This window comes from Betta splendens, chromosome 16, assembly GCF_900634795.4.
Source record: "Betta splendens chromosome 16, fBetSpl5.4, whole genome shotgun sequence".
Lineage (NCBI taxonomy): Eukaryota > Metazoa > Chordata > Actinopteri > Anabantiformes > Osphronemidae > Betta > Betta splendens.
In genome coordinates this window covers 20,136,474-20,156,777 of record NC_040896.2, presented here as the reverse complement: position 1 = coordinate 20,156,777, position 20,304 = coordinate 20,136,474, and the positions used below count along the sequence as shown (strand labels likewise).

Here is a 20,304-nt window from a genome sequence, read left to right as displayed (position 1 = left end):
CAGTGTTTCACATATCGGCTTTATAGATTGTTATTGTTTGAATGATTATACATGGATTGATAAATCCACCAGACAAGTAACAAGTAACTGTTTATTTTAAGCATTAAACAGACAGTTTCATTACTCTTCGCGCCCTTTGTGTTTCAGCTTCTTATGTGATGTACGTTTTTCTTCTCCTACCATTTGTTTCCTCTTATTCCTCGTATTAATCTGAAGAAATATCTCCCCATTGTTTTTTTCCAGTCCCTTCTTTTGTCTCCGCTGCCACTTCCTACCAATTCCCAGTTCCCTTCTTTCTTGGTGGCTCCTAACCTGCCAGCTGTCTGTGTGGCCTCGGGCCTGGTGTTTTGTGGTGGTATCAGTGGTGTCTGCGCCTCCTTTATGTTATGGATGGTGCAAGAAGCCGGCTTTACTGCCGCAGCTGTCATGGCCCAGCGTCTCAGTCTCAGTCGCTTGGCTGTAAAATGGAGCGCGCGTCCCTTGGGCGCGGCGGCTCCCTGGACATTACTGTTAAAGGCTTTGTCGTGACCCGCTGCTACTGACTGAACTATATATCACCCCCTCGCTCGGGTCGGCAGCATTCTGCTCACGTCTTTATGGACCCGGTTCCTCCGTTTCTCACACGCTAGCACATTGTGTGTTTTACTCTTTCTTCCCACATCCCACAGAAACACACACACATAAATTCTGCCGTGCTCAGTTTTCAGACATGTAAACCGCAATATTTTCCCTCTCATCCCCATTTATCAGAAACAGTCTCTCTCTGTATTTCAATATATATATTTTAATTACATGTTGATTTGGTTTAAAAGTTAACATTTATCAGTGATCTTTTCAGGCCTAACTCTTCTTAACAGTAATCAGTCTTTTCTAAAACCTTAACTTGTGGAGATCTGTTGTCCTTTCTATTCATATTGAAAAGTCATAACCTCATCCACCAATGCTGACCTCAAAAAGACCTCAAGATGGCTGCTAATACACATCACTGTTAAACTTGTGACGTGTGCACACATATGTAGAGTGTTGATTTGTATTTGCTTGTAGTATGTTAGGAAGTCCCAGTCCCCTCGTGTAATATAAAGATGTCCGTTCATAACACACCACGCTGTTGGTGACGTGCAGCGTGTTGTCAGATCAGCCGTCTGTGTTGCTGCTCTGACGGTGTCTGGGTGCCGGTCGGCGTCTGCCTGTCTCGCTGACACGCCGTCGGCCTGTCTGTCTGCGCCCCATCTGTCTCCATCCATCCGTCTCGACAACTGTCCGACGAGCCATCGGGACGAATCAATCCCTCACTCATCCGGTTTGCCAGTCGTTCTGTCTCTGACTATTTGTTGCTCACTTTGTCACTGGGTCGGTCCGTTTGTCACCTGATCTGTGGCTGTCGGAGCCATTCATCAGGATGTCTGTCCATTTTCTTGAATGGGCCTGAACATTTGGTTTTACTTTGCCCTGAGCTTCTTGGATGTCACCTAATGTCACGCAAATAGAAATAACTGTACAGTAGAGTTTGTGCATTGATGCGCTCCTAAAGCTCATGTACTGTATTCATATGTAAACAAACTGTTTGTCAATTGATGCTAAATCATAAACGGGGATGCAAACACACAGTCGAGCACTTACACGGTGGACACTGTCTGACAGCCGTCCCCTCTGTGTGTACGCGTGAGCAGCATGTGCTCATTAGCTCCAGAAATCAGGGCCGCGCTGGTGGAGTGTATTTAAAGGAGATCGCAGGCATGCAGTTATTGGACTTGGCCTAATTGATAAACCCATTAGTAACACTTGTTCAGATAACATGCGAGGAATCTCAGTCTGCTCACAGAAACTCCAAATGGGTTCACTTATGCTTAGAGGAGGGCACATTAGGAGCAGATTACAGAGCGATGTAATGAAGATGAACGGAGATGGACGGAGGATCGGAGTCTGACACATCAGCGTATGGACTCTGTAGTAGTAGTAGTAGTAGTAGTAGTAGTAGTAGTAGTAGTGGTAGTGGTAGTAGTGGTAGTGGTAGTAGTGGTAGTAATGTACACCTGTGTGTTCTGAGTGATTGATCTGCTCGTCTCATGTTCCTCTCTGCCTCTTAACGCTGCCTCCAAGCTGCGCTGTGGCTCGGCAGAAGATCCTAATGCGAGGTGTCCATGCAGAAGACGCACTGACAGGGATGAGACTGTGGGGTTTAAACTGCTGCTCGCCTTGTTCCAACACATTATACCCCTCTGACTAACAAGCTTCTCTGTGAGCGCGATTTCCTTCAGCTGCGGTTGAGATGAAAAAAAAAAGAAAAGAGGCTGAACGCTGAGTGTGTTGAGCTTCAGCAAAGCACAAATCAGAGGAGATGTAGATGTAGATTAGGTCTGGATATTATAGTGAGTGTGGACAGTGAAACAGCATTAAACGCTGCTTTTTCTGTCTTTAGTGGTAGATGTTAGCTCGTCTACCTGTTGGTTACAAGGTCAACCAAATGATCAGTGGTTTGACCTTTAATTTACAAACCATATTTTAAGCTTCATGTTTACAAATGTCCTTTATGGCAATTGAAGAGGTATCATTCACTTCTTCTATCCAGTCAGACTCATACCATACAAATGGAGACATGACAGTTATAAATACACAGTCGGTTTTGGTAGCAGGATTTAATTGCTTCTTACAGGATTCAGTTTTCAGTAGTATAGAGTGTGCTGCTTCTACTGTAAATGATCTGGAGCGGACACTTTCCCAGAGTCCTGATCTCTCTAAATTCTCCCTCTTTCTGTCCTCTCGATTGCCCATCTGCTGCGCTCTCTCCCCTGGGCTGGACACTTTGTCCTTGCGCTCCCTGTCTTCTTCCCCTCCTCCTCCTCCTCCTCCTCTTCCTCCTCTACCCCCATCTTCCTCCTCCTCCTCCTCTCTGCCTAGGCCCAGTGTGAGTGATAAATTATTCGTGGGCATGCTCTGAGGGCCCAGGGCTGCTCATTCCTACACACAGAGGACTAGCATTGATCCAGCCTGTGGTTCAACTTAATTGGAAACCCAGTTACACCAGCCACAGACACACTCTGACACACAAACACGGAGTACACACACACACACACACACACACACACACACACACACACACACACACACACACACACACGGAATGCACCTCTGTGTAGGTGCATGGATATTACTAATGTAAACATAATTACACATCACATCACAGTACAACACAACAGTTCCCATATGCCCACATACATGCCGCTATACTGTGCACACATTTGTTCCCAATGCCCCAACACAGAAACTCTCCAACAAGCTCTTGGCTGACACACAAAGGCGAGTAGACAGACCCTCTGCAGACACGCACGCAGACTACGGCTGCATTCTAAACAGCACTAAAGAGGAGTAACAGTCCACAGTGGAGCAATATGGAGGCCCAGGGTTATCGATTGGATTGAGACACTGACTATCATACAGCTAATAGATTACATCAGACACATTGGAGCGGGCCAGTCAATGAGGCCTGATCCTATTAACTGGGGATTTGTAAACAGTTGTGTGCTCACTGTGACGGCTGCTCTGCTGCTTTGTGAGCCTTGGCGAGGGGATGAAGGCCATAAGGGGATGGAGGGGGCTTATATATTGCAGCACTTTTCTCCAGTCTGCCTCGTACAGGACAGCGTGCTGTCATTTAACGTCTGATTGTTGGGGGTCAGAGCTACATGATTACGGCTTGTGCTTTTTTTTTTTACTTTAAAACTGGCACATTCACCATTTGCTGACATGTTTTGCTGACTCTACTGTATAGAGTTGATATTGTGAATATCTGCATTTTGGCAGCGTCGGAATATGACGCCTAAGTAAATAATTATTAGATTCACGTTGCCAGGTTGACTCATGAATTTTGTATCACATGGCACAGAATCAGAGACATCGCCACGCGCTCCGTGCAACTTGTTGCAACATTAATGTTCAGCGTCCCCGTTCAGTGAAGACAGATCATATCAAACGCGCTGCGGTGCCCTGGAGTTTGTGTTTGTAGAGTCGTATACTATAGCATTATAAGGGGAAATACTAAATAAATATCGGTTGCAATGAGTAACAGCCGGTCCTGGAAATGTTTCAAGAGGTCTGCAAAAGCCTTTCCTCATATGCTCGAGCTGCTAATGAAATTCTAAGGACAGTGTGTTGCCTGTTTAAAGTGGTTTTGTGCTTTCTTACAGCCAAACAGAAACCAACAGGAGGAGAAAACACATGGTCTGATACAAAGAGCTTTTGCAGAGAGGGAAAAGAAGGAAGTGCCACCTCGCAAGTTAACAGCTCAGTTCATCTTAAGTCCATTACAGCAAAGGCAATATTTCTGTTCAAGCAGCTCTCTGGTAGATGCCGGTCGTGGGGTTGTCAGATTAATTTCGTGGCCTAAACCTATTCATATGTCCCTTCAGGGGCTATGTGGCAAAGAGGAGTGAAAACATGGAGCCAGCGAGAGAGAAAGAGAGAGAGAGATAGCAGGAAACTGGGTTCTCAGCCAACAGTGTGTTTTTAGGAGCAAAACGACTTTTCCAAAATAAATAGATCTGTGTCGCAGACTGCTAGGAGGGAGAAAAGCCCTCGGTTCAATAATTAATTCCCGAGTCGAGAGTTTTAGAGAGCCGCTGATTGGGCTGATTTTTTTTTATTCTGTTATGATACAAAGGAGGCCGTTTGAAGTAATTTGTCCCAGAGAGAGCAGCTTGGAATACCATACATGCTTTGATTTAGCAAAGCAAATTTAATTTTGTTTGCTTTATGCAAACCAGCCGGGGCCGCGGGGCTTTCTCTGATTTCACCAGAGGGGTGATGGTGGTGGTGGTGGTGGTGGTGGTGATGCTGAGGATGGAGGTGGGGGAGAGCACACTACACAATCACACTGCCGCCGCTAATATGTAACACTAGGGCGCTCACTCGTACACCGAGATGCATGCAGCAAGCAGCAGTAGTTCAAAAGTACCCCCCCCCCAACACACGTTTCAACACACACACACACACACACACACACACACACACACACACACACACACACACACACACACACACACACACACACGCGTGCTCGCTCCAATCCCTTTGAAATCAAAACTTAAAATAATTGTTTGCGCATTGTGTTTTGTTTCCTTCTATCCGTCTATTATTAGTGTTACTGGTATTATTCCTATCATGTTGTTTTAGCTGCCTGCTCTCTCCGGTTGCCGGGGTTTTGTTTTATGCGGCTAATGAAAGCGTCTCCCTTCGCTTTTGTTCTGCTTCATTCTCCTTTTCTTTCCAGGACGTGAATGGAATACATCTGTTTGCATCTGTGCCTGATATTTCCTGAGGTTCCTAACACCTCATAGCACAATAATGAAGTGGCTACTTGCGATGCTTTTTCCTTTTTTCCCTTCCAAGGTCATCTCTTCACATATTAGTTCAGCCGTTTGCCTTTAAGTAAAATGAAAGATAAACTGTGCTATAACAGGTAGTCGGATGCATGATGCATGGCGCCTGTGTTCCTGTGTTGCACACCTTTAATTACCTTCACTCCACCGAAACGACGGAGGCAGACAGTGAAGGCATTTCTTCTCTTCCCAGAATCAGAAAAAAGCTGTTCAGAATGGGTGGCCAAGCGGTTTTCTTATACTCCATTCAAGTCATTTTCTTAGGGAACAATAATGAGTGGATAAAGCAGAAAAACCCAATTTCCTTTATGCTTTTTATATGCTGAAAAAGCCCTCGTTGACGACCCTTTGGTCTTTTGTTATAGAAAACTGAGCTAATATCCTCCAGCTCTCTGTGCAGTTTAAAGGTCTTAATTGGATTCCATTAGTATATTGCTTGACATGACACTTGAGTCCGCTCTATTAGAATTCCCCTGCCTGGGATTAAAAAGAAGACTTTTTCTACATTCAACTCTCTAGGCTCTTTTGTTAAAGTCTCAAATATTCTTTGTGGGCTTCACAGTTTTTCAGTGACACCATTATTAAAACCTTAAGCTTGACTTAAACAGGTGCTTTTATGTCCAAAGGATCTGGTGCGAAAGGTATGGGAACGTCTCACCACTGCGGTTTACGCAGTAGTAAACCTCAAGCATTAATACGGCGGAAGCCTTAAAAGCTCGGCTGATAGAATTTGCTGTAAGTCTCATAAACAGCGCTCCAGCCTGCTTCTGCTGGGGCTTTAGCCCGCGTTGAGCTCCCCGCAGGTTTCCCTCCAGAGCACCACGCAGCGCCGAAAGGCTTGAAGTTGGTGTAGAAAACGCGGCGGAGGAAGGATGCGTTTGATGACGGTCTGTTTCATGTCTCTCGGCCCAGTCCCGCGCTGACGTGGAGGGATATTCAGCATCTGATCGCCAGCACCGCCAAGATTCCCGACCCCAAAGAGCGCGGCTGGAGCGTCAACGCGGCAGGTTACCATGTCCACCACAGGTACTGTGATGCAAGCGTGCGCACCAGAACACAAACGCGGAGCATCGCTCCCAGCGGGCCGCTGACACTCACCCACACAGAATCCGAGCTTACATAAAAAACTGGTGTTTGTGTTAATCGATCGATATAAATGTCAGTCATTTTTTTAAGAAAGCAAAGTGAGTCACTGTGCTTGGCAGAAACCACTGATTTCTTGTTGCTATGCAAATCTTAGCAACATGGGACAATTAAGTTTTGTTCAATTTATAATAAATTAACAGGTTTGATTTCAAAATAGTGCGAAGGGGCTAATTTAGGGTTAGGGTCAAAGGTCATGGCCAGTCACTGCTCCCAGTCCAAACAGGCAAACACATTATATCTGTATGGGAAATTTGCCCAACCAGCCGCTTGGTGTAGCCAAGTCCAGCAGAGTCAGTGACGCTCATCCTCACACTGGGACTCGTCATTCCAATTTTCAGAAAATAGAAAACTGCACTCAATCATTAAATATTATAACCGTGCTACAATCTGTGAAAAAATATGATATTTTACAATTGTTGTGGAATGTACAATGTGACATTTAAGTATTTTCTCTCCACCTACACTGAATTTGTATTTTATTATTATAATTTTTGCAGCTTATCTGAACATGACTCTGTCCTGGTTATGTTAATCATGAACCGGCTGCAGCTCCCATTCTTCCCAGTTTAGCTGCAGAGAAATGGGACACGCAGTCACAGTTTTACCGCATGGTCTAATGACGAGGTAGAACAAACACCGTGACTGTGAAAATGCTGGAAAGGCTCTTGTTTTGTAGGTCACACTGTTTGGTTGATGCCGTCAATAACAAGAGTTACGCCTTCAGAGTTCAGTCACGGCACATGCTGTACAATGGAATTCTTCACAGTGCTGTAGCTTCTGATCAACTGCAGTATTCTGCTGCTTTATAGGTGGCGATGCATGTGACATAATCATCCTCCTAATTCTTTGTTCACACACAAGTACAGTGTTTGTTGTTATGAAATGTAAAGCTGTAATTACCAGTGAGTAAACATAACCACCTGTATAATCCTACCGTTAAGGCTTTTGAGCCACCGGAATGGAAACAGGTCATTTGCTTCCTCAAATCAGTGTCTAACGGTAAAATCGACTGGCTTTGATTCAGAAAACAAAGTTGGCCTGAGTGAGGGGACGTTGCACTGATCAGGCCTCTTCCCTCTATTCTCTTACGTGCTCGCACGCCCCCGCGCTCGCCTCATATAAAGTGCTTTAACCACAAAAAGCAGCAATCTGTTTTATGACAGACGAGACAGGTGATCTTGTCCAAGGGAGGAGTGTCATTGTAATCCTCTAATGTTATTATCACACCCACAACATGTCTGAGTGTCGCTACCTGCTCTGATTTATACAGACAGAAGCTGGAGGAAATCGAGCTTCTCCTCTCTCCTCTCGCTGTATGAGACATGAGTCTGAGAGAGAGAGAGAGAGAGAGAGAGAGAGAGAGAGAGAGAGAGAGAGAGAGAGAGAGTCCTGTGCTCCTCTAGACATTGTATAAACCCTTTAACAATGCTTTTACAATGTCAGCCAGACAATGACATATTGTTAATCAGTCATAGCATTTGTGATATTTTACCTCTGCTCCCTGTCTCACTCGCCACCTCCTCCTGGCTGTAACTCTCTGTCCTCACCTTCATCTCTAGTTCCCTTCCCTTCCTCCCTCCGTCTTTCCTCCCTTTTTTCCTCTCAATTATTCCCTCTCACTTCTTTCCCATTTCTCTTCCTTCCCCCTTTTTCGCAGCGTGCAGTGTCATAAAATAGATTGTAATTAGTGTGTTGCTGTGAGAAGAAGGGATTAATTAAAATATAATGATGCCGATCACACCAGCGGGCGTCTGTTGAAATCTGTCCATTTAGGGGCTGTGGAAGAGGACTTGTAATGCCCTGATCATACTGCAGCGGCCATGCTAATTATGAAGAATGCTTTATTGCATGGGTGAGGATGGATGAACTAGACAGTGCAATGAGCACAGGGTCACTTACCATCAATAAAGTTGTTACAGTACATTAAAGATTAGATATGATACCTGAAATGAGAGGATCGGTGCTTGAGAAATTTGAAGATAACACTACAGAAGATGTGTAGATTAAGATTTTCTTTTTATTTGAGGTATAGTACAAAGAACATAACACCATCTCTGTTTGCAAACCAAGGATATTACAATAGCATGCGTACAGTAGTTGATGGTTTGATTTGTTGGGCGATTGGCTAAAGTAATGCATAGGTCTTTGCACCCTGCAAGAAGACAAAGATGATTTATAGACTTTAAGGGCTTGTTGTGTAGCGGGTGGTTTTCTACAAAAGGGCCGTTGGGACACAGCTTCTGGCAAAAATAAGAAGGAAGCATAAAAGAAATACATATTTAATAAAGCTAAGATTATTACTGCTTTTAGGGAGGCTGAAACCACTTTGACCACGTTTCATTTACAGTAGTAATGCCAGTACTGTAGCGCAGCGTTGTGTAGTACAGTACAGTACAAATGTGACTTCTTTCATATATATTAGAGTCATTTATAAAAGCAGGGAGGTACTGTGACCTACACATGCTGTTATTTATTTTATTTAATGCAACAGTCTTTCTACTTCATAACAGAATCAACAAAGTTGTTGAGTATGATTCCTTTCAAAGTTACACAGGCAGTATATGCGACGTGAGGACAGATGGTTGCAGTGAAAGCAGCGACTTCATGGCTTTGTAAAAGCTGATGGAGAAATAGCTTCCCTATAGATATATGGTGTGTGTGTGTCATTGATGTGTGTGTGTGTGTGTGTGTGTGTGTGTGTGTGTGTGTGTGTGTGTGTGTGTGTGTGTGTTTGGGGACTTGGGGGGTAGATGGGGCTGCTTGCATCCCAGTGTTCCCATCTGTTTGACCTCCATATAGACTTGGATCTTTAGAAGAGCCTGACGTCGGGGAGCGACTCACTCCCTGCCCTCCACCTCTCCACCCTCAGCTCCCACCGCTGTGACGACAATAAACATGTCAGCCACCACACGCCACGGCAATCTGCAATCAGATTTACTGTGCATGAAATATGGTGGTGCTTTTATTGGTCCAAAGGCTTGTCAGTCATAATTTATAGGCTGTTGCCAGGCCGGCTGTGATGCCAGCAAGCTCCCAGCACCCTCAGGAGAATCAGGAGGGAAGTGAACGAGATAGGGGTGAAGAGAGGTGGTTGTGTGGGGGATAGAGATATAGGAAGACGGAAAGTGCATGTGAGTTTGTGGGAGGGAGAGAGGGAGAACGGAGGAAGGGAGTGGGGGAGAAAGGGTGATGGGTGGGTGAAAAGAGGAGAAAAATAACACGCATCCATCCTGTTCCGTTCTGCGCAAAGTTTATCAGGTTGAGGGAGCGAAAAAGTGTCAGGTTTTTTTCCAGGGCCTGTACAAATGACTCCTCCTCTCCTCCCCCCTCTCCTCCGGCACTGCTCTGCATCCTTTGAACACTGACACCTATGGATCACATGGCAGACGGAGGAAGGGGAAATTAATCTGCAGTCCACATCTCCACTCCTCTTCGACCCAGAAGCAGAGAGCAGAGCGGAGTCCGGCGTGAGCACCGGAGGAATGACACACGGACAAGAGGCAGAATGTCCAAACAGGCTTAATTTGGTTTAATCTCCTCTGATAGCATAGGTGAAACTACAGTAATTATCCAGTAGGAGATTTAGATGGAAAATAACAGCGGAGGAATAGATCAAAGCAACGCTGCCCTCGCTCGCAAAGACAAAGTGAATATCAAGGAGAATTCATGAGTGGTGGAACGGTATCTAGAAAGAAAAAAAAAACAACTGCTACGGCATTAAAAAATGAGATAAGATTCAATCCCTCTTTTGAAAAATGATCCCCCGTTCACAGAGAACTATTAGAATGTTTACATTTGTGGCATTTTGTTCCATATCAAAATAATTAATGGCACCCATTTTCAAATTAAAAGTACATTACAGCACAATTAAAGATGCAAATGAGTCCGGGCCTGTCGCGAGGAGCCAGGAAAAGTGAAAGAGTGACTGCGCTGATGTATGAGGGTTTGTGTGCTTTTTTGTGTACTAGGTGTGTCGCCATGAATCACTGCGCGCGCTTGTGCGTGTGTGTTTGTTGGAGCGCCGTTATTGAAGAGGAAGAGTCTGTGTTGAAATTACACGAGCGCAGGAAGATAAATCAGAGCTCTGCAGTAATAAACAACAGAGTAATTAGGTCATCTTCCCCCAGTAACTGATCGACCAGAGGAGCAGATAGTGCGTCGTTGCCGCTGTGTTAAAGGCATCTGTCACGGCTTGGAAAATCAGCCCACATAAATACGGTGCTCACGCATCTGTGCCTCCCTTCTAGGTGCTCTGACCTCCACTGGGCCTGTTCCACAAACGACGTCGACATCAGGCGAGAAAACCAGGGACACTAAAACATAATTTTGCCATAACATTCCCTCTTTGGAGGGAAAACAGATATAAAGTATATAGTGTGTGGTTTACTGCGAGCCCCACCCCCATCAGCCGTGCCTGGCAGCCGCACGCCGGCCAAGTATTTGCATCAACGTAATGAATGTTTATTAATTAATATGTCTGAGATACATTGAGGAGCAAATTATTAAATGACAACAATCTTATTCAGATACTGAAAGAACATCTGCCAAGTTGTCACACAGGTTAATGTGTTTTAAGAGTGGAGACAAATACAAAACGGTACGATACATCGAACGAAAGAAATGAAAACAAGCTCAGCCCATCACTGCAACCACTGCTTTGAGATACAGAAGGACAGTGGTGATAATACTTCACCACCTTTGTTCTACTAAAGTTTGAAAGATCTTAAAAGCAGACTCAGCTGATCATATTTCGTCTTCTCCCTGTGATGTACGGCTCTGGCCAGTAGGGATATAACATGATTAGCTCTGAGCTCATCTCTAATCCTTGTTAGTGGAGCCAAACTAGTCTAGTCCAGTATCAACTGTGAAGAAACCATAGTGAATTGAATCGCTATTTAGTGTAGCGATACTGTAAAACAAATGGACAAGAAATAATGTTGTAGAAGTTTTTCAGATTCTCGTTTAAGGATGTGTCAACAGACAAAAACTATTACTCGAATTATTGAAATTGTTAAAGGTAAATTTGTGCTGTGCATGTCAGAGTTTAAAGTTAAAGGAAGTAGTGAGTGTGGCTGTAGGTCTGTGAAAACCTCTGTGTAACAGGATAAAGTACTGAGGTGGATTAACCTGCTTTTGCATATCTTCCCCCTCTTTTCTAGTGGAGCAGTCCTCTAAGTGCCTGTACAGTGTTGACAGTAATGGAGACGGGTTTGAAAAATGAGGATTAAAAAGCGTCTCTGCAGACTTGTGACTGTTGCCAAGCCCAACAGATGCTCATCTGATCAATTTCTATCCCTGTTTGTCCTCTTCCTGAGATGAAAGTAAGAGAAGATAAATATAGGTTTATATCATCATTTGCTTGTTCGTTGCAATGAGGTCCAACATCCTGCTGGGGATTCAGATATTTTCCTCCTTGTGTGTGTCAGAGCGAGACTCAGTCTAGCCTCAGACCTCCACCACTGTTTTCTGCCCTTTTTCCTCTTTCCTTTTAGTCTTCGCTCCTTCCCCTCCTTCCCCTGCTGTTTGTGTTGTTCCAGTCTCATTTGGTGGTTTTCCAATCACCGCGTTGGGTCTGGTCTGCTGTGAACTCTTTCATCCACACATCGATTCCAGCCCAGTGAGGCCAAATCAAGACACACGCCGATCATTCACCGGCCGCGCGCGAGCCCAGATGTCGGGGGTCAAAGGGAGCTGTCCGGGGTCCTGATCCCCTCTGAGCGCGCGCGGGTGTTTACGTGCGTCGGACATCTTGTTCCTACTTCAGGCACAATGAAGCAGCGCAGAGCCAGAGCTCACTTCCACTGGGCACAAAGGGAGAGAGATGGGTGAGCCTGGTCAGCACCAGCAGTGTCAACCTAATTACTCATTCTCTTAAAGGGCTATTAAAACATAATTGCCCAGCGATTTACATCCAAGTTAAGGTGGCCCCGAGATAATTTATTATTTTCCATAAGCCCTTTCTTTTGTGTGCTGACTGAAAGAGTGTGGTGGTGGGGGAGACTGTAATTTCCTGAGTCATGAAGAAAGGCATGTTGGCAGCCCGGTGTAATTGTTTAAACCCCACTCTTAGACACCTTGCAGTCACCCCCTTTTAATCCTCGTTATCGCTCTCATTAGCCCAGGGTCAGGGGTCAGCCTGTTCCCCCTAGAAACACAAACACAGTGCTGGGAAGACGAAGGGATAGCTGGTGCTCTGGATGGGGGACCGGAGGCTTGGGCTGAGATGGAGACAGAGATTTCCATTTCAGCTCTGCTCTGTATTTGCTTTTTTTCGTCTTTTTATATCGGAGTCAGAATCGCTTGTTATACGCTGTCATGTGCCTGCCATCCGCTGATGTCTTACATTTCGTGAAGTAGTTTTAAACCAATGTAACAGGAGCACTGCTTTCTGATTTCCCATACCCTGAAGTACGCTACTGTAGGTTTGCATGACTATTGTACACTGATCAGATAAAACCTTATGATCACTGACAGCTCAAGCGAATAACTGATATAATGTTAGTGGGTGAGATATATTTGGCCCAGTCTGCAGTGTTTCACGGTCTGGTCCAAGTGACACGGCTGTCAGTGGCCCAGCTTCACTGATGATGCTACCAGTGCTCAACCTTGGGTTAGGACTTGTGCTGGACGACTCCAATCCAGACCCCAGCTTGGAACTGGTCACAGACACCACAGCAAACCCTTGAGTGTCCAGTGGAGTCAACGCCTCGATGGGTCAGGGTGATGTAAGGCACGCGTCACACTGTTATTCCTGATCGGTGTATTTTACCAAAGAGTTGCAGAGTCCTCAGGCTTGTGAGTAAATAAACTGCTTAGGCTTCTCTTGGAGGAGACAGTGTGACTCTAGGCACTGGGTAACCAGGTAACCCTGCCTGTCATTGTTTTTACATATATTTATTCTGTACATCTCTACTCTAATGTCTGCAGACATCACAACCTTATTTCTCCCCGTGTCTCTCTCTAATTGCAGCTAATAAAGATCAATTTAAAGTCATTAAAGGCTTTTCTTAAATGAGCCATGGCTACTAAATGCATTAGCAAGCAGTCACACTCCATATAGACTCTATATATCTCTCCCTTCCCTTATTTTGCATGCACGGGCGCCTGCTGGGGTCTGTGGGGGCCAGGGTATTTACAGGGTCACATCAATGAACAACACTGCCGGCTGTCCTTGGAGGTGACATTTAACCAGTGCAGCTAAGGCCAATACAGAGATGCTCACATAAAACCTGGAATTAGGTTTGTTTCGTAATAAAAATATTTGTATCGATGCAGATGAAGTACTGTGATTGTATTGTATATACTCTTACATTTGTCGAAAGGAAAAGCACATGTAAAACCAGGTATTTCTATAAGGTTTTAGGATAAATGCTTAAGCTTCAGTTGACTCCTCAAATGCACAATGAGCTGATCACGTGTTAAACTAAGATGGTACTTTGTCATTGTTGGTACAGTATGTTGTGGTACAGTTGCTCACTATTTGGCGTAGCCAGACTAGCTACACTACACAGCTACCGCTACACAGTCTGGTAGTTTAGCAACCTTTTAGTGCGGATGACAACAAACCTCACTCTGTTGTAGTAAAATTCCGATACGTCAGCGATCAGCATCAGAGGAAAAGCCTCTGAGGATCCACCAGCTCAAAAAGCGGGGTCAGAGCGTTTCTGCACTAAGCAGCCATTGTAGCAGTGGAGCGTTATTCCTGCTCCAGACTCCACTGAAAACAGGCAATGTGACAGAGTGATAAGAGAGATGAAGGAGAAGGAGAAGTGACCCATTCGCAGGACAGCAGGGAGCCGCTGGTGCTAGCATGAGCTGACAGGGCTGTCAACACACTCCATGGAGCTGACTCTGTGACTGTGGGTGCGTGAGCTTGGGATCTATGCATTTGGCAGGGTGCAGAGCTACAGTGTGAATATATAGGAGTACAGTATGTGTTAGACGAGGCCATTCTGTGTGTGTGTGTGTGTGTGTGTGTGTGTGTGTGTGTGTGTGTGTGTGTGCGTGCGTGCGTGCGTGCGTGCGTGCGTGCGTGCGTGCGTGCGTGCGAGGTGGAGGAGGCCAGTTGTAAACCAAGTGTTTTATGTTTACGTGACCGAAGCTAAATTGTGTGTGTGTGTGTGTGTGTGTGTGTGTGTGTGTGTGTGTGTGTGTGTGCGTGCGTGCGTGCGTGCGTGCGTGCGTGCGTGCGTGCGTGCGTGCGTGCGTGCGTGCGTGCGTGCGAGGTGGAGGAGGCCAGTTGTAAACCAAGTGTTTTATGTTTACGTGACCGAAGCTAAATTGTGTGTGTGTGTGTGTGTGTGTGTGTGTGTGTGTGTGTGTGTGTGTGTGTGTGTGTGTGTGTGTGTGTGTGTGTGTGTGTGTGTGTGTGTTTGTGTGTGTGTGTGAACCTTGTGACATTAGTCATCAGTCTACAGCTTCAGAACAGCGGCCAGTCTGGTGCAGGGACTACGCAGGGATGGCTCCGCCTCCCTCTCCATATGGCCACAGAATCCTCCGCCGCCTCTCCGGGTCTCCACCAGTGTGAGAAGCAATTGTGTGGAATGTGTAGGAATTAAGTGTCCCATCATTCAGCGCAGGAACGAAATTAAAAGAGCCGCAGCTGTCATTTGCAGCCGACATCATGTGAGTCATGTCACCATAACTCAACACTGCAGACGCCGCGCGCCTAAGTGTCCGACGCGCTTCCTCCCTTACGTTTGCTGTGCATCCTACAAGCATTCACACTATTCAATTTAGATGCGTTTTGAACTCTGAAACACTGATTACTGTAAATATTCCTCCTCCTGTTCCTAAAGCAAAGTCTGAATGTATATACAGTACATGAAGATGGTAATAGGTCACATCATGCCCTCTCCTGTGTTTCTGTCTGGTCTTGCTCATTTTTCAAATAGACTGATCTATGGTCAGAACATAAACAAATAAAATAAAGAGACCTGAGTCATGCTCATTTCATAACAGCCTTTACCCCCTGTTAAAATATGGAATTATGTTCTCCTATGACCCTTGTTTGTCTTCTGATGTATGAGCTAAATTTAATCACCAGCATATAAAGTATTACAATGTTACATGATCACAGATTACATAACTACTGTAAGTTAGGAGATTTCCTTCCTTAAACCTAAACACACAAGTCTTGAGTCAAACCCAGGTCTACGGTCCAACACATCCAGGTTCCACTTCACCCACGTCCTCCATGCTTCTATTTCCAATATTAAATCCAGCGTTTCCACCTGCACATGTTCAGCCGCATGCGACTTAATATGTGCTAATGTACGAGCTGTACGTTAAGAGACCAGAAAAGGCGACGGCGAAAGTATTGGCATTCAAACAGAAAGAAGGTCACGCAGAGCGCATAAAGCTGATAGATGTTTATAAGCACAAGTGGTTGAATGTCTGGCGCTGAACTTATTCCACTGAGTACATAATAAAACGAACTGAATGTATGCGGCGCGTCGAAACACATTCTAATACTTTATCTGAACTTTTATAGTTGAACCAAGTTGCTCCACTGAGATTACGAGTCATTTTTGCCAAGTGGCCCAAAGAGAAACATTACTGGAAAGCAAAAAAGTGTATGATGATTGCATCCAAATTAAATTATACTACATGAATACTTATCGGGATCTCAAATTACCTTATACTGTACATAAAATAAATGTAATAATGAAAATAAAGTCCTGAGACTTCTAAGTGCTCAGTTCACATGTGGCCTTATGGAAGCCATGTTGAAATGAAGTATGTTGCTCGTCTCCGGTTTGTTTCTATTCCCTCTGATGTCTCATATCAGTCTGTTCACAGAGCAAAGCATGAGTGGGCTACAGAGTAAATATCTCAGACCTATTATTACCCTAACAAAATGTTCCAGCCGTTGTCAAGCCGCTAAGTACAAAATGGTGAATTGCAGACACGAAGAGAGATAATTGCCACTCGCACTGGAAAATTTGGCAAGCGCCTTCCCCGCGAGACCCGGATGAAACGGTGCCTCAACCCCCGAAACTGTCATTCTTAATGAAATGGTAATTACAAACCCAGCGGAACAGCTGAGGGGCCTGCTCGGGCCCACGGAACCCGGCTTCCAGAATAAACCTGCTACAACATCCTGCAGAGAGGAGGGGGAGGAGAGGGTGGAGGGGGGCAAAAGGGGGGGAGGGAGACGATATAGGAGGAGAAGGGTTCAGGTAGGCATTAACACCATGAATCTGAGATTTATTTCAATTGTGAAATGTAATACACACTCCAAGTTGGATTGTGTTGGACACTGGGACCCTCATCAATAACGCTGGCTGTGTGGAAGGCAGGAGGGGAGGTTGGTTAAAAGCGCCCGCACAGCCTGGGTAATTGATTGCTTTGTAAGTGAACGTGTCTTTAACCTTTGGGAGGTCAGGCCCAGTCGGACACCATCAGTCCTGCCTGGGGTTGAACCACTTCCAGCCGTTTGTCTTCCGCCGCTCCCTCGTCTCAGGGCCGATTTGTCAAGCATGAGATGTTTTGGGTGTTTAGATTACAGGCGAGATGGGAAAACAAAGGCAAAATGCCACACCAAACAAAAGGCCTGAGCCTGGATCTCCCACTGATCTGCAAGCTGGGCAGGGGACCAGCTACCTGGGGTGCCCAAACTGAAGCAGGGGAGGGAGACGGGGGGGACTCTGCTGAAACGGAGCCACAAAGAAGTCCCCGAAAAAACACAGACACTGCGGAGCTTGGACCGGAGCCAGAATGGAGGCTGAACGGGAGCCAACGTGAGAATTGAACCGCAGCCAGGACGGTGACATGAGATAGAGCCGGAATAGTGCCTTGAGACGCAGCCAAAATGGCAGCCAGGGACTCGAGGGGATAGGAGGGAGCTCGGGGCGGCTAACTGTTTTCTTCACGGCAATGCTCCTCATCACCGGAGGTTTTAAAGTGTCCCTTTGCCACCCTCCCAGGTACTTAAGCCTATCGGTCCGTCAGCCTGTTATGGAGTGACTAAAGATGATTTATCTCCCAGATTATCGGAGCCGGCAGCTCCGCCGTCGCTCACGCGGCGCCCTGCAGAGACAGGTCACAAACACGCACCCAGCCCACCTCTGGGGCCCTTCACTCCCACGGACGGAGCCGTTTGCAACTGACCCACACCTGACGGGGGAGAGGCAGGCTCCCCTCCCGTCAGGTGCGTGTGCGGGTTATTTATACGCAGGCGTGACATTTCGTCACCTTAAGGTAAAAGCAGCTTGTTCTTGCACGTCGGCGCCGTGTGTTTTTGCGATGCACGAACAAGTGGGTGTGTGCCCATGTGAGGGGATCCGCGTGTGTTTGTATCAAAGCACAAGGTGCCGCGTGTGCCTGCCAGTTCCATCTGCTGCTCTATTACCATAGACGTGATGTACCTGCCACTTCCCTCCTCAACCGAGCTGTGTGTGTGTGTGTGTGTGTGTTTGTGTGTTTGTGTGTGTGTGTGTGTGTGTGTGTGTGTGTGTGTGTGTGTGTGTGTGTGTGTGTTGTGTTCTCCCATCCTGTTGTTAGATCTGACAGCCATTAACACAGGCCTGTGGTGGTGGTGGTGGTGGTGGGAGGGGGGGGGTGCTCTCAAGTTGTGGATCCCACCCTGAGTCTGTCAGATGAACTGTCTAGGACTATGGAAACCTAGACTCCTCACCCTCACTCACCTCTGGCTTCACTAAGCTGGAGCGCGTCCTCATCACCTGCATCTACAGACACTTGCTTTGATCCCCTGTGTTTATGTCTTTGTGCTCGCCGTGTTGCGTTACATTGTTGGATGCGGATCTGATCGCTAGGTTCCAGTAGCGGAGCCAAATCCATGCATGTTTCACAGTTGACTCACTGGAAGCAGCAATGACTCACATCTGTAATAACTAATATATGGTTTCAAACAACACGCAATTCATAATTTTAACTGTTTTTGAACACTGACACATATTTTTCTCCTGTTTTAATCCGTCCTCCAACGTAATGGATTTGAAATGAAGCAATCAAGATGTCGTTAAAGCGGAGATGTTCCGCTTTAATTTGACGGTTTAACAACAGTGTTTCATTCATCTTATCTTATCGGCGTTATCGCGACACTTCTCAGTCCTGAGTGTGATCAACCACCTTCTCCGCTGCGTCAGCTGTATGAAACCGGCGTATGCTTCCGTTAGGTGTGTGAAGGGCAATGCATTCTGACCAACCCTGTGCCTCTCATACAAGGCCATAGGTTTACTGAGAGTAACTGGCCTCTCTCTCTCTCTCTCTCTCTCTCTCTCTCTCTCTCTCTCTCTCTCTCTCTCTCTCTCTCTCTCTCTCTCTCTCTCTCTCTCTCTCTCTCTCTCTCTCTCTCTCTCTCTCTCTCTCTCTCTCTGTCCCTGGTGGGATTGTAAAACTGGCCTCGTGTCTCTGCCCCAGCCAGATAGATTAATTAATTATCCGGACCTCCTCATTTTTTTCCTCGCTGAGCCAATTACTGTGTCTGAGCCTGTGGTCTTTATACGTGTGCTTTAATGCAGAAAGGAGAGAAAATGTATTTGTGAGTGTGTTTGTGCAAGATTATTGAATATACTGCTTATCAATAGACTTTCCTTACAGTCTCTCTGTCACTTAAGTGACTGCTTTTATGCGTGTGTGCATAGACGGGAAGGAGGGTGTGACCCTTGACCTCAGGGACAACTAGGTGTGTTGTCGTGCCACCATAGCTCAAACTATTTGACTTCATTCTCTTATTGTTTTTCTCTCTTTTAACTTTTTAACCACTTTGATTTAAAATGCTGTTTATGGTAATAGTGTTGCTGGTGATCCTGCGTTTGTGTGTGTCTGTGTGCATTTGATTGATGGGCCAACAGATAAACTGGGCTGAATGTGCCAAGCGTGTGTTTGTGTGTGACACACACTGACTCGCCCTGAGGGACAGGGGAAGCGGAGCGCTGCACCTCCTGCAGGGGGTGCCGTGTCTCCCGGCAGGGGGGTGCAGCAGGCAAGCAGAGGGGTGCCTGCACATCCCTCCACCCCCCGCACCTAAGTCCTCCATACTGCGATGCAAGACGGGTGGGGGAGTTGTATGGACCCTGCGCTCTACTAAACCTCTTCTAATGCATAATTCATGTACAAGTAGCAATTTTGATTTTTTTGCTAGAGGGTTAGAAAAACTGAGGAAATTTCAAAATAAAGTTCCACAGCAGCCAGTATACTCATCCTATGCGTGCGTGTGATGCTGCCTCTGTTGCTGCTAAACCGTGGCCCATCTTCACCTCCACCACATTACAAACAGGCATCTCTGTAACTGTTTGGTTAACTATACAGTTCTATTTGGTGCCAGCCTGATGAAACAAACCAACAGGATGAGCAGAGTGATGTCATGTGAGATAAAAACACAAGTGCATTGACTTCATATACATACATCACGCTGTGTAATGCTCAGAAAAAGAACCAGGCACTCTAAAAACTTTCTCTTATGCTAATTTCTGTGATATGATACTTTTATCAAACGAGCCGTTTCTGTTGGAGGGACGTATTTCCATATTAGGCTTTAATAAGGTCAGAGGAAGAGAAAGAACATTTGAGCAAACCCTTGTTAGATCCTGCTGTTGTTATTGCTCTTTGATGGTGAGGGTCAGTGGGACCTCAGACATCAAGGCAGCGAAGTCAGCGTCATTAACGCACGGGGATCACTTTGATAATAATAAACAGACAATGTTCAGTTTAACGCTGTAAACATACCTGGGTGTACTAGTTTTCAACTATATGATTGAAATGTAATAAAAAGTTATTTAACTTGATATAGGCCCCGTGATAGAATGATGCAGCAGCA

The 20,304-nt window shown here is 45.8% G+C and overlaps 1 protein-coding gene across 2 annotated transcripts in view; it reads left to right on the top strand.

Moving 5' to 3' along the window:
* LOC114843405 (neuroendocrine convertase 2-like) overlaps positions 1–20,304 on the top strand; it is a 111,636-nt gene that overhangs the window by 67,100 nt on the left and 24,232 nt on the right. For both annotated transcript variants that reach the window (XM_041067646.2, XM_029129923.3), the window contains one exon: positions 6,288–6,401. In XM_041067646.2, coding sequence (XP_040923580.1) covers positions 6,288–6,401 — 114 coding nt within the window. The remainder of the gene's footprint in view (positions 1–6,287; positions 6,402–20,304) is intronic.